Source organism: Pongo abelii, chromosome 12 (assembly GCF_028885655.2).
Source record: "Pongo abelii isolate AG06213 chromosome 12, NHGRI_mPonAbe1-v2.0_pri, whole genome shotgun sequence".
NCBI classification, from domain to species: Eukaryota; Metazoa; Chordata; class Mammalia; order Primates; family Hominidae; genus Pongo; species Pongo abelii.
Genome location: NC_071997.2, coordinates 23,284,313 through 23,299,451, shown reverse-complemented (window position 1 = coordinate 23,299,451; position 15,139 = coordinate 23,284,313). Strand labels below are relative to the sequence as shown.

The following is a 15,139-nucleotide window of genomic DNA, read 5'->3' as shown; positions in this document are numbered from 1 at the left end:
CCTGCGGAGTCCTCCTGGCGCGCCAGGTCCCGGGATGGGTTCGTTTCCTGCAGGATGGCACAGGTTCCGCAGCCAGAGGGAGGGCGTTCAAATCCCGGCTTAATACACGCCTCTGCTCAACAGCTGTGAGACCTGCCAAGCTACTTAACCTGTCTGTGCCCATTTCCTTCATTAGGTGACAAAGATAATGTCTACCTCTTAAGGATGATGGATGGGACGGTTGAACGATTAATATTTGAAGAGGCTTGGAACAGTGTGTGGCATGGAGCAAACGCTCTACAGTGGTCCCTTGGTATCCGAGGGGTATTGGTTCCAGGACCCCCGTGGATACCAAAATCCAGAGATGCTGAAGTCCCTTATAAAAAAATAGTGCAGCATTTGCATATAACCCATGCACATCTTCCTTTAATATCTAAATTGCTTATAAAATGCCTAATACAATGTAAATACTATGTAAATTGTTGTTTACTGTATTGTTTAGGGAATAGAACAAGAAAGAAAGCCAATATATGTTCAGCACAGATGCAATCACCCTTTTTTATTTTTTATTTTTCTGATGAAGGGTCTTGCTCTGTCCTCCCAGGCTGGAGTGCAGTGGCACAATCACAGCTCACTGCAGCCTCAACTTCCCAGGCTCAGGTGATCCTCCTGCCTCAGCCTCCAAAAGTGCTGGGATTACAGGTGTGAACCACTGCGTCCAGCTTTTTTGTTCTTCAAATATTTTCAGCCTGTGGTTGGCTGGGAACCCACAGATACGAAGGGCTGACTGTATTTAGTTAGCTAGACACAAGCTAGGGATTGTTATCATCATCTTATTAGAGGAGAAAACTGAATAAATGGTGGAGGTAAGATTAGCACCAATTCCATCTGATGCCCATTCTCTTTCTCTGCAAGGACGATAACCCTTACACTTTGCTGTGTCAGGAGGGCATCGCAGCCAGTTCATCTAATAGCAGAATCAAATTATTTGCATTTAAGCTGAAACAAACTGACCGAGGCCACATGGACAAATACCGCCTTGGCCAAGCCCCTCATTCCAGGTCATCAGAACTCCGGTCCAAGCCCTGGAAAGGAAAAATGCGGAGGAATATGGCAGGCTTTTGGCTGTTTTCTTTTCTTTTCCCTCCCTCCCTCCCCGCCTCCCTCTCCTTCCTTCCTTCCTTCCTTCCTTCCTTTCTTTCTTTCTTTCCTTCTTTCTTTCTTTCTTTCTTTCTTTCTTTCTTTCTTTCTTTCTTTCTTTCTTTCTTTCTTTCTTTCTTTCTTTCTTTCGTTCTTTCTCTCTTTCTTTCTTTTTCTTTCTCTCTCTTTCTCTCTTTCTTTCTTTTTTGAGACAGAATCCCGCTCTTTCTCCAGGCTGGAGCGCAATGGCACACTACAACCTCTGCCTCCCGGGTTCAAGCGATTTTTCTGCCTCAGTCCCCCGAGTACCTGGCACTGCAGGCGCCCGCCACCACACCCAGCGAATTTTTGTATTTTTAGTGGAGATGGGGTTTCACCATGTTGGCCAGGATGGTCTCGATCTATTGACCTCATGATTCACCCGCATCGGCCTCCCAAAGTGCTGGGATTACAGGCTTGAACCACCGCGCCCAGCCATGGCTATTTTCTTACTCCTGCCTCCTCATGGGAGAAGTGACCCATATGATGTATGAGTTTCGAGAGGCAAGCTTAACACGCTTTTCTCAGCCCCTGCAAAGCTATTCTTTTCTGAATGATCTGTTCACCCTTCTCTTCTGTCTTGCCTGAGCTGTCCTGCCCCTTCAGCAGGTGAGAGGTCGCCCCGCCCTGTCTGTGACTAAGGGAGTAAGTTCAGTTGCAGAACCTAATAGGAATCCTATTTGGTCAAAATTTCCCATTAGCTTTACTTCTATTACGCTTTCTGATTCTTGAGTTTTATTTCCCAAATTAGTTCCACACTCAGAGGGGATTTAAGAGGGTGATCAATAATCAGTCTTCAAACCCCATCACACAACTTGTGCCAGAACATAGTAAATGCTCCATTAATGACAGCAATTGTTGTTCGTTTTGGCCATTTACCCCTGAATATTCAACAGATCCCTCAAACTCAAATTTTGGAAGATAATTCTCCATGGATTTCCTGGTTTCCTGCAGAATCCAAATCTGTTTGAATAACCTTGAAAAGCTAGAGATAGTGTCTTTCTGGAGAGATTTAGGGATCTATTTTGCAGAGGCATCCCAGGTAGTAAAGATATGGGTAGGAATATTTTTATATATATATTGAAAATCAAACTTATTTTCAAAATGATTGTACCAGTTTATACTGCTACTGTCAGAAGGTGAGAGTTACTGTTACAGCTCTACATTCTCATCAACACAGATTAGCGTTAGTTTTTTTTGCCCATTCCCCGCACCCTCCCATGCCAACCAAATCTGGCGGATGAGCAATGGTATCTCATTGTTATTTTAATTTGCATTTACCTAATGACTAATATGGTTGATCATTTTTCATGCATTTATTGCCCAGTTCGAAATCTTTTATAAAATGCCTGTTAATGTCTTTTGCCCATTTAAAAAAATGTGGTAAAAAGTGTAACATGAGATCTACCTAACAAGTGTACAGTACAGCATTGTTAACTATAAGAACACTGTTCTATAGCAAATCTCTAGAATTTTACCTTGCATAACTGAAACTCTTTATCCACTGAACAGCAACTCCCCATTTTCCCTTCCCCCAGCCCCTGGCAGCAGCCATTCTATTCTCTGTTTCTATGAGTTTGACTATTTTAGATACCTTATATAAGTGGAATTATACAGTATTTGTCCTTCTATGACTGGCTTACCTTACTTAGCATGATGTTCAAAATTCATCCATGTTATTCTTTTTAAAAGGTGAATAATATTCCATTGCATGTGTGAAAGGAAAATATCTTGGGCCCCCAAAATCAAAATCTGAGACACATCTCAGTTAATTTAGGATGTTTATTTTGCCAAGGTTGAAGATGCTCCCATGACACAGCCTCAGAAAGTCCTGACGACATGTGTCCAAGGTGGTCGGGGCACAGCCGGAGTTTATACATTTTAGGGAGACATGAGACATCAATCAATACATGTAAGAAGTACATTGGTTCAGTCTGGAAAGGCTGGACAACTTGAAGCAAAGGCAGGAAGACTTGAAGCGGGGAGGGAGTTTCCAGGTCACAGATAGGTGAAACAAAAACGGTTGCATTCATTTGAGTTTCTGATTAGCCTTCTGGGTTAACATATGTATATATCACATTTCCATTTTTTCTTTTTTTTTGAGTCAGGGTCTCACTCTGTTGCCAAGGCTGGGGTGCAGTGGCACGGTCATGGCTCACTGCAGCCTGGATTGCCTGGATTCAAGTGGTCCCCCATCCTCAGCCTCCTGAGAAGTTGGTACTACAGGCACACCACCATGCCTGGCTCACTTTTATTTTTTATTTTTTGTAGAGATGAGGTCTTACTATGTTGCCCAGGCTGATCTCGAACTCCTGAGCTCAAGCAATTCTCTGACTTCAGCCTCCCAAAGTGCTGGAATTACAGATGTGAGCCACTGCATCGAGCCCATATTTTCTTTCTCCATTCATCATTGATGGACATTTAGGTTGTTTCTGCCTTACAGTTATTGTGAATACTACTGCAATAAACATTTGAGTGTAAATACCTCTTAGAGATCCTGTCTTGAATTCTTTTGGGTAAATACCGATAAGTGTGATTGCTGAATCCTATGGTAGTTTGCTTTTAATGAACCTCCATATTGTTTCCCAAAACAGCTGCACTATTTTATATTCCCACCAATGATGCACAAGAGTTCTAATGTATCCACCTTCTCACCAACACCTGTTGTTATTTTTTATAATGGCCATTCTAATGGGTGTAAGGTGATATCATTGCAGGGTTTTTTTTTAATTATTATTATTATTTCTTGTTTGTTCATTTTAGAGACAGAGTCTTACTCTTTTGCCCAAGCTGGAGTGAAGTGGTAATGATCATAGCTCACTGTAACCTCAAACTCCTGTGCTCAAGAGATCCTCTCTCCTTGGCTTCTGGAGTAGCTAGGACTATAGACAGGAACATGCCATCATGCCTGGCTAATTTTTATTTTTTATTTTTTTTGTAGAAATGGGGTCTTGCTATGTTGTCCAGGCTGGCCTTGAACTCCTGGACTCAAATAGTCCTCCCACCTTGGCCTTCTGTGGTGTGAGCCTCTGCACCCAGCCACTAAGTGGATTTTGATAGGAATTGAATTGAATTTGTAGATTCCTTTGGGTAGTATGAACAGTTTAACAAAATTATGTCTTCTGATTCATGAATATGGGATGTCTTTGCACTTATTTGTGTTGCCTATAATTTCTTTTATCAATATATTATATATTCTATATATATATTGAAGAGATTAAGGGACTTAAAATCATATATATATATATATAATTTAGTTAATGGCCATAAATTTGAAGTGTCTATATATATATAAATCATATATATGTATAGTATATATAATTTATATATATCGTATATATGATTTATATAGTGTATACATGATTTTAAATATATATACAGTGTATATATAGAGAATATATATGATTTTAAGTTCCTTAATCACTTCAGATTTATGGTCATTAACTTCAAGGGGGCATTAGCCCTGCCTGGTAGTACTCTCCTACTTCTCTGATTCATTTTCCTCCCCTTTTTAGGAGACTCTCACACCTTTCCTTTCTCCTACTTTCTTCAGGTCTCTTTTCAGATTACCCCTTGTGAGAGAGGTCTTGCTTGAATGCCCTATAAGAAGCAGCATCAGGCTGGGTGCGGTGGCTCACGCCTGTAATCCCAATACTTTGGGAGGCAGAGGTGAGCAGATCACCTGAGGTCAGGAGTTCAAGACCAGCCTGGCCAACATGGCAAAACCCCGACTCTATCAAATAATACAAAAATTAGTTGAGCACATTGGCACACACCTGTAATCCCAGCTACTCGGGAAGCTGAGGCAGGAGAATTGCTTGAATCCGGGAGGCAGAGATTGCAGTGAGCCGAGATCACGCCATTGCACTCCAGCCTGGGCAATGGAGAGAGACTGTCAAAAAAAAAAAAAAAAAGAGAATCTCCATCCCCATAGTGAATTTTCACGATAATACTTATATCTACTTAAGATATTTTGCTTTTATTTGCTGATTAGCTCAGTGTCAGTCTTCCTGTACCAGGAACATAAGTTCAATAAAGAGCACAGATTTGTCTATTTTATTCATGGTTGAGAAAGTCATGCCCAGAGTGTAACGCTTTGACATGCTGAGTACTTTGAAGTAAAGGACAGTGGAAGAGCCTCAGAAGCAAAATCTCTTTCTGGCCTTTTCCTACCCTTCTTTCTCCTGCTCCCCCTCTCCCACAAGGCAGGCCATAGGAACTAGAATTTCTCTTCCCCAAGATGGATCACAGAAATTAGAACCCCTCTCCTTCAAAGCCAGCCATAAAGCCTAGAAATATGACTGTAACTCCCTCTGCCTTCCTGTATAGGAGCTGGCCGTAAAGAGGTCCTCGGATCCACCTTGTCCGAGAGTAGGTCATGAGACCTCATTCCAGAAGGGGTCCTGCCCCACACCTGGGGGAAGGGAATGACACACAGAAGGAGGAAGAAGACCCTGGACAGACAGGCCTTGCTGGATTTCCCACTCGTCTATTACCATTAGATCATTCACTTTTTCTCCAATCACAATTCTTCATGGTTGTCCGTTCTTCACCGAGCATAAGCATGGAAATGGACAGATTTCCCTGAGTCTTTGAGTCTTTATTTATTTATTTATTTATTTATTTATTTATTTATTTTTTTGAGACGGAGTCTCGCTCTGTCGCCCAGGCTGGAGTGCAGTGGTGCGATCTCGGCTCACTGCAACCTCTGCCTCCGGGGTTCACGCCATTCTCCTGCCTTAGCCTCCGGAGTAGCTGGGACTACAGGCGCCCGCCACCATGTCCGGCAAATTTTTTTTGTATTTTTAGTAGAGGCGGGGTTTCCCCATGTTAGCCAGGATGGTCTTGATCTCCTGACCTCGAGATCCACCTATCTCGGCCTCCCAAAGTGCTGGGATTACAGGCGTGGGCCACCGCGCTCGGCGAGTCTTTATTTAGGCTTTCATGTCACATAAAACTTTGATGGTACAGTTTGGATCTGTGTCCCCCGCCCATATCTCATGTCTAACTGTAATCCCCAACGTTGGAGGTGGGGCCTGCTGGGAGGTGATTGGATCATGGGGGTGAATATCCCCTTTGGTACTACTCACTAATAGTGAGTGAGTTCTCGTGAGATCTCATTGTTTAAAAGTGTATAGCACCTATCCTGCCCACTGCCTCCTGCTTCAGCCATGTAAGATGTGTCTGCTTCCCCTTCACCTTCTGCCATGATTGTAAGTTTCCTGTGGCCTCCCCAGAAGCCAAGCAGATGCCACCATGCTTCCTGTACAGCCTGTGGAACCACGAGCCAATTAAACCTCTTTTCTTTATAAATTACCCAGTCACGGGTATTTCTCTGTAGCAGTGTGAGAATGGCCTCATACATGGGATTAAATTTTAAATACATTTGTTATGCTTTTCTCTATTTCCTTTTGTTACAGGAGTGTTGGCCATGACGGTTATGGTGGGTGAGGAAAGGTATCACGGCTTTCCACCCATACAATCCCAAGTGTTTATACAGTACCCGGTAAAAGAAAAAATACATGACAAATACTTAATTTTGGAAAACGTCACTGTAAATTTTTGATCAGATATGTGTTTCTGAAAAACTGTCTGCTGCCAGCATGTTAGTGGGCTTCCAACTTATCATCATGAGTGAACATTTATGTTCCAAGATACATGTGGGTGCAGCTATTATTACTGTGAAGAGAAATGTGATGTGCCTCTCTTTCTGTACTCACCATATTGACAATCAGTAATGTGCCCAAGAGGGATATCTGTCTGTACAGGTTCTCATTATTTTTCCTATTTCAAATTACTGTTTCAGAAAATCCTATTGCTTCTATGCATACTAATGGATCAAATGTTTGTTTCCTATCAAGTTAAGTTGCATGGAGGGCAGTGCCGTAATAATGTCACAATTGAGGGGGTGATTGATTGTGGAATCTGCAGGTGGCCAGGATCTCACTGCTGCTTGAGGATCCTGAGCAGGGCATTTCCACCTGGGAAGAGAGCAACTGGGATAATGATTTAGATGTTGTTTTGAGTGAGTTGAACTGGATAAGGTAGGTGGTAGAGTGATGTGGTTGACAACTCCAATTGTTTGACACCTCCCTGCATCCATACCCATTAGGAGTACCTTATCTTGCTAACTCTGAGTTTGGCAACATGACTTGCTTTGGTCAATGGTACAAGACCACACTTGATGCAAAAGGAGGTGTGAAAACATGCTTGTGTGTTTCCACGTCTGCTCTCTTGGACTCCCTCCTGTCATGAGAACATGCATGAACTGGCCTGTTGAAGGAATGTGGGAACCACATGGAGGACAGCTGAGGCCATCCTAGACTAGCCAGCCCCCTACATACCTGTCAGGAACCTTGGAGGGCTGAGTGAGCCCAGCTGAGATTTGTTGAGTCCAGCCTAGAACAGCAGAACCAGCTACGCAAGCAAACTGCGGACTGGTGAGGAATAATACATAGACGGTGGTTGTTTTAAGCCATGAAGGATTAGTTTGTTATGCTGTAATAGTGAACTGATCCATGGTACAAGCAGAAAACAATCTTTGCAACCTGCTGTGTGGATTCTTTATGGCTCTTGAAGAAAAATCTAAGTTTGGGGTAGGGAATAGGGGGATTTCCTGTTCACATTCATGTTCGCTTTCAAGTAGTAGACCACCAGTTACTTTCAATCATAGGAACCATCTCTGTTCAGTAATTAAAATCTCAGCGTAATAATCAAAATGTCAAACTTCATGAAGGTTGACATCTTCTCCTCTCTCCTGCTAGCTGCTTTAGGATTTGAGGGCTGAGGTGGGTGAGACAGATGTGTTTGCATTCTTTTTCATTTTTCTCTTTGCTGGGCCTCATGTCTCAGCTCATCAAGGAAGGGGATTGGGAGTTAAAAATAAAGACTTGCCTATGAGGCAGGTGCAGCTCTGTTCTCACACCAGAGCTTGTTGGTCCTGGTGGTTTTCTTTCTTTCTTATCTCTTTCTTTCTCTCTCTCTCTCTTCTCTCTTTCTTTTTCTACTTTTTTTTTCCAGACAGGGCCTTGCTTTGTGGCCCAGGCTGTAGTGCAGTGGTACAATCATAGCTCACTGCAGCCTCAACCTCCTGGACTTAAGCTATCCTCCCACCTCAGCCTCCCAAGTAGCTGGGACTACAGGCACTAATCACTATGCCTGGCAATTTTTTATATTTTTTGTCAAGATGAGAGTTTCACCATGTTGCCCAGGCTGGTGACAAACTCCTGAGCTCAAGCAATCCAGCCACCTTGGCCTCCCAGGTGCTGGGATTACAGGTGTGAGCCACTGCACCTGGTGACTTTTCAAGCCCAGCTCGCTTCCTCTTGAAATCCTCTTGTGTGCTTTTTAACCTTTCTTCCATCAGGAAGCTCCAATCCACTCCCCATAAAGTGGGCAATGCCATTTATTTATTTATTTTTAAGACAGGGTCTTGCTCTGTCATCCAGGCTGAAGTGCAGTGGCATGATCATAGTTCACTGCAGTCTTGAACTGGGCTCAAGCAATCCTCCTGCCTCCTGAGTAGCTGAGACTACAGCTACATGCCACCACATCCAGCTGATTTTTTTCTTTTGTAGAGATAGGGTTCTCATTATGTTGCCCAGGCTGGTCTTGAACTCCTATGCTCAAGCAATCCTCTCACCTTCAGCTCCCAAAGTGTTGGGATTATAGGCATGAGCCACCGTGCCTGGCCACCTTGTATTTTTTAAGATACACTTTCATATATAACATATGCAGAAATGTAATCAAGTCAAATCACAAACTTCGTGACACATTTTCGCAAGGTGAACACACGACACTGTATGGCCAGCCCCCAGCCCAAGAATGGGAGCACCGTGAGGGTTCCTGGCATAGACTTCATGGAGTGGCAGCCTTGACAGCCATTTTTAGACCTGACATAAGCTGTTTGAAATCCAGTTCAATCCTGTCATCCTTGTCTTCAGTGAGACTTCTCCTCTCTGTGTGGTGTTTGCAATAGAGCCTGCTTGTTCCTCATCTCACTGATGCCAAATCCAGCTCATGCCACAGTTGCTGGCTGTGGGAAAAATCTAATGGTCAACACTGGAGTCATGTAAATGAGTTCCCTCTTTTATGTATGTTTTCTTTAAATGACTCAGATCCACAAGTCCCAAGGGAAAGCCTAAGGACTAGCACCCTGGGCCTTAATAAAGGCAGGTCCCACAGGCTCAACCACAGGCTGGCTGAGCTCCCTGCTGCCTCCAGTCTCCTCCTGGCCCTCCTAGTGATTCGGTGCCCCTAACCTCTCTGGGTCTGTGAGCAATAAACTTCTGCTTCTTGCATTTTCGTTTAACCAACACACCCAAACCTTATTCTCTCCCCCTCCCACCCCATCAGGGCTCTCCTAGACAGGCCCCAAGATCAAATAAGAAAGAAACCATAATAATACAAATCGCAACAGTCCCAGAAGTCCCTCCTCCTCTCTGCTATTACCCATCCACATCCCCTATCCTAACGTCTAACGCTACAGAGAAACAATGAAAATTGTTTTCTTTGGTAAACTTGAGCATTCAAGGACAGAATGCCCAGAATGACTTCTGCTAGCTCTTAGCTAATCAGTTTACCCCAAAACATGCAAACAAAATTCACCATTCCCACACTTACAGATCCTGTTGTCTCCTGTGTTCTGTGACTCAGTCCACCAACTGTCTACTTACTTATGAGCAAACACATGACATGCAAAGTCACCGAGCAGTGAGCAAAAGAATAAATATCTCTCTGACTCATTCTTTGACAAAGAACAACTCCTCCCAGATAGCCTGAGATAATATATTAAATGTAGTTGAAAAGGGCTCTTAAATATGATTACTTTTTTATCCATAAAGATGAGTAATTCTTAATGAATCTACAGACGTACAGCTCCTGTGGTTTTTAAAAAAATTTCCAAGCATTTGGGGAAATGTAATTCATTTCATAAGTAAATTTAATTCATTCCATATGTAAAGATACATGAAATTTAGTTCATTTCATATGTAATATGAGATCAATAAAATATTCTCTATTTTTTCCATGTATACCGGAAATCATGTGAAGCACGAATTTTAAAATTCCTTTTAAATATTATAATCAGTTACATAAAAGTGGATTTTCTGTAACAATGATCTATTCCTAGTTTCAGCAGTTTTTAGGATTTTGCTACAAAAAGAGAACTAAACAGTGATTCAAAGCAGGACATTGGCCTCTGCTGCAGACATTGTTGCATTCAAAATTCTCTCACTTTATGAAAATTGGGATAGTGAACCAAAGGTGTTTAATGGACCAGTGAATGAGTTTAACAGTGATATCATATTGATTTTTTTTCTGTTCATCACTGCCGGAGGGGATCTATCTACAAATTCTATTTTGATTGAGGCACCACCAAGGGGAGGAAAAATATCACCACTGGCATTTTACTGCTTGTACCAGTTGGTATTCTTTGAACTTTTTCTTTCTCTGGAGCCTTAACTATTTCTTTACTCCCGAAAAGCATTCTCAAATTTCCTTTCTGCCATGTCTCAAAATAGAAATACTCGGACAGCCCCAAAAGAAAAGCAACAGAGGCAAAAATTATTCTCCAAATCAGTTTATATATTTTATCAAAACCACCTCCTTGAAATACATATAAACATAAAATAGACAATGCTACATCTATTATATACATAACATCGTCTTTTATCAATAGAAAAACTTTAGGATTTAATATTTTTAAGAATGCAAGTCTATCAGTTTTCTTATTCTCTATTCAAATAAATAATCTCACACTTTAGCATTGCTTTCTCTGAAATAAATATCTTCAGAGCTTTGGGGTACATCTGATATCTGAATCACAAATTGTTGTCCGTCTTTTAGGGTTATGAGGGCTTCTTGTCCCATAGGAAGGCTGAGTTTAACTGCGCTTTCGGTGGTTTCATCTTCCAACAGCACGTGGATGAGCTGTGAGAGGGAAATGTTTAAAGGGAAAAGATAAAAAGAGACAGTTATACTATTCCTTGTTGCAGGAACTACCATTTGAGTTCTTCTACCAAGCCCAAGGTCCCACCCTGGGATGTAAAGGAGAAGTTCATGCATTTATTCTTTTTTTTTTTTTTGAGATGGAGTTTCACTCTTGTTGCCCAAGCTGGAGTGCAATGGCACCATCTCAGCTCACTGCAACCTCCGCCTCCCAGGTTCAAATGATTCTCCTGCCTCAGCCTCCCAAGTAGCTGAGATTACAGGCATGTACCACCATGCCCAGCTAATTTTGTATTTTTAGTAGAGACAGGGTTTCACTATGTTGGCCAGGCTGGTTTCGAACTCCTGACCTCAGGTGATCCACCTGCGTCAGCCTCCCAAAGTGCTGGGATTAGAGGCATGAGCCACCGCGCCCAGCTCATGCATTTATTCTTACTAAGAGAACTCCTGATTTCTCAGGAAAACACTCAGGGTCCAGTGAGGACTCAGTGGGAGGCTTTGCAAGGCAGGGATGGTGCAGGGGCAGGGAGCTGATGGGCTCTCTTTAGGGAAAGGAAGAGGGCTTTGCAGTTTGTGAGAAATGTCCTCGTGAGAGCAAACCAACATTCTTCCTTAACAGACACTGGAGAAAGCAGATGAGTTGTGAAAGTTGGGAGGGAGCCTATGAAAGGCACCCACGGTCTCCATGTGGCTGCAGAACCCCCATCAATTTGGGGGTCTCAAGACGTGTACTAATCCCCGCATTCTCAACAAGTCTCTGGAGCTGACATAGTCGGTTCAAATTCCCACACAGGCTCTCCTTCCCCCATCCATCAGCAATCTGGTATTGGTGACTCAATTGGGAAGTATCAGATTCGAGAGATGGGGAGGTTCTAAGTTACCTGAAGCTCTCCTCAGACACTTCACCTGACGAGCAAGTAAGTCTTCCTATCTGAGAATGGTGAATGTACCATCCCTCCCTTAGCTCCAGGAAACTTGGCCATGACTACTTTAAAACCAATAGAAATGTATTCACTTGGTCTGATTTCATGAATAAACCTCCTATAAGCTAGTATACTTTGACAGAGATGTGTGCACCATTAACTTCAAATGCAAGGTTCATGAAAGTATGTCTCACTCCTCCTCTAAATTCAACAAAAACCATCACCACCAATGAAAAGGCGTTTTTCTTCTTTTTCAAAAAATTGTTTTCACCTTTATCTTAGAGGCGAAGAGACACTTAAAAAATGTTGTTTTGCTCTGCTGTAATCCTGGAGTACATGACCTAAATTCGTTATTTGATATCAGTATAGTTTTTCACTTTATTCTTAAACATGCCTTGGCATCTGACTATTTTGAACGCCGCTAGAATGTAGAAGAGGGACAGATGGGTATGGCAATCCGGAATGCTGACTTCAGTTGTTACCGGAGGTGCAGGCCAGCACTAAATTGTTCAGGGAATGAGGCTGCCACAGCTGTGCAGCTGAACGAGGTGTTAAATGGTGGCAGATGAATGCAGATGGGACACGCAGGGTGTGCTTTTCTGTTGATGATGAGTGCAAGTGCTGAATAATGGATGCAATGAAAATCAGATGAGTGTAACTTTTGGTGTGATTGTTTAAGTCATTATAGCTAATTCAGCAGGCAGGAATGAACAGAAGCAGGTTTAATTAATCTCTAATGTGTATTACCTTGGATTACCTGACATTTGTCTGCTTCTGTTGCTTTATTATGTAGTTCAATTAAGTGTTTAATATCTTCTCTATTGTTTCCACCCATTAAATATAGGTCAAACCTCATTGCAAGGACCTTCAGAGGAGCTAAGGGATTGGGCCAAGAGTGTTAAGAGAAAGTGCTCAGCTTAGGAGGCAGTGGTGGAGCAATAATAATGATGACCAGTGGTTACTGGGTACTTACTATATTCTAGGAAATAGCCTAAGCATTTTACAACAATTAACTCATTTAAACCTCATAATGGCCCTATAGAATTAGACATGAGTATCCCCATAAGTTAAGCAATTTGTCCAACGTTCTAACTAACAAGGGGAAGAAGTAGAATTTGAACCCAGAAATGTACGTGCCAGGATTGCCCTTATCAGACTTGAAGGTATTTTTAGTAATTAGTCCCAAGTGACCAATTATGGAATTAAAGCAGATGGCAGAAAACACTTTGGGGGAGAGAGAGAATGCTGAGAAGGACAGTCTTGGAAGGATCTGTGGAGGTGTAAATTCCTGTTCTTCCACTAATTAGTGAGGTGACCTTGGGAAAATTACCCAACCCCTTCAAGATCCTCAGTTATGCCAGCTGTAAAATAGGGTTGATGATAACACCTATTTCACTGAGATGAAAAGATGCATTTAAACGTTCAGCTATGGAAGACTGTCAGTGTCTGCTCTTCACGCCTTCTAACTGTGCCTGAAGAGGTAAAAGCTTACTCCTGGTTACCTTGCTGACTAATATATACACATTTACTATATAAATGTGTATATCATTTGATTAACATTCTCCGCTTGGCTGAACTTTATTCTGGCTCCTGAACCTTCTCGTTTGCCCACTTTCTTGTGAAATCCAGTTTTAGCAAGAACCCTGCTGAGTCACTTTAGCAAGAATGCCCCATCTCCATATGTGATCAGTTTCCTCATCCTCTGCCAGCCTCTAGGTGATGTCTGGTCACCCCAGCTGGCTGGACTTCTACAAGAATCCTCTTAGGTGGGTTCAGCCAGAATCCCCCTTATGTCTGACATTTCTTCTTAGTAAGTTCCCATCCACTGACCCCCCACCCAGCTCCTAGGCTATAAATTCCGCTCCCGCCACCCTGTCCCTGCTGTACTCAGAGTTAAGACCAATCTCCCTCCCCGGCTGCAAAAGCCCTGTGGAGATGGTACTGAATAAAGCCTTCCTTACAGATAAAGCCTCCCTTATGGTGCTTTAACAAGTGTCACTGCAAGATGTTTTTGTTTTTCCTTTAACAAGTTGTCATGCTACGCGCTGACCTCTTGCTCCAGCTGGTGAGCGCAAAGAATTTGCTTTCACTTGGAGCTGAACACTGCAGCCCAGCATGAATGCTGGCCCTGCTAGGGCTCTACAGAATGCTCCAGACTACACTCAGGCGCTTTCCACTGGTGGCCCTTGGAGGGCTCTGCCACAGGTACAGCAGCAGGGAGAGCCATTCTCCTAGGCATAGCCTAGCCAAGCCATTGCCTCTTCAGAACTAACTGGGCCTTCTTTCTGCCAACTGTCTAAAAACACCTGCTTCCTGAAAGCGCCTTAGCTGCTGCCAGCTAAGGAGGCCCAGCTCTCATTAGCACCCCCAAGTTGGGGTCAGTGTTTCACTGCTGCATGCTTCATCAACCATGTCTGCTCTTTTCACATGTACACTCATGCAGGAGGTGAGTTTCTCATTTACAGACACACATTGGAATCTACCTCACAGAGAGCACTGAATGCAGCTGGATATGTGACTTACTATCTCAAAGTGAGAAAGAAAGACCAAATACAGATAGAGAACTGGTAAACCTGAGAGATGCATTGAGATGCATTTCCCTGGCTCCTGTTTTTTTTTTTTTTTTTTTTGGTCTAGGGAGGTGTCTTGTCCAAGCATTGCTCAATAACAGGTGTGCAGGATCTCTGCAATTGGAGAACTCAGAATGAGAGTTTGCTCAAGAAGGAAAGGGCCCTGGAAGCTTCCTATTATTCTGCGGACTCTAAGGCATGAAGAGTTTTAGGCTGTGACTCATTGCCACGGCCAAGACCACTATTAACCTGCTTCAGGGTGAATGATTGCACCTACTTCAATTTCCTACTAAGCACAACTCATCTGTGTGAGAGGGGGAACTTGTGGGCACAAAAAGAAGATGGATAGCGGCTAAACATCAAACATGTGCAGAGAAATTAGCCCTAAGACAATTGCTGTCAGTTTTTTTTTAACCAGCCCACTCCCCACTCCTCAATGGAGGCATTTCAGTTGTTCCTCCATCAGTCCAGCTCTGCTTCATGGTACTGATGTCCATGTCCGACCTCTACAACCTGTGTCCTGCACTCCTCAGGGCATAA

General features: G+C 42.9%; 1 protein-coding gene across 13 annotated transcripts in view; it reads right to left on the bottom strand.

Moving 5' to 3' along the window:
- Positions 1-10,722: 10,722 nt before the first annotated feature.
- The window catches only part of LOC112128528 (regulatory factor X8), a 103,064-nt gene continuing 98,647 nt past the window's right edge, over positions 10,723-15,139 (bottom strand). For all 13 annotated transcript variants that reach the window (XM_054547004.2, XM_063713299.1, XM_063713302.1 and 10 more), the window contains one exon: positions 10,723-11,088. In XM_054547004.2, coding sequence (XP_054402979.1) covers positions 10,912-11,088 — 177 coding nt within the window. In that variant the 3' untranslated portion in view covers positions 10,723-10,911. The remainder of the gene's footprint in view (positions 11,089-15,139) is intronic.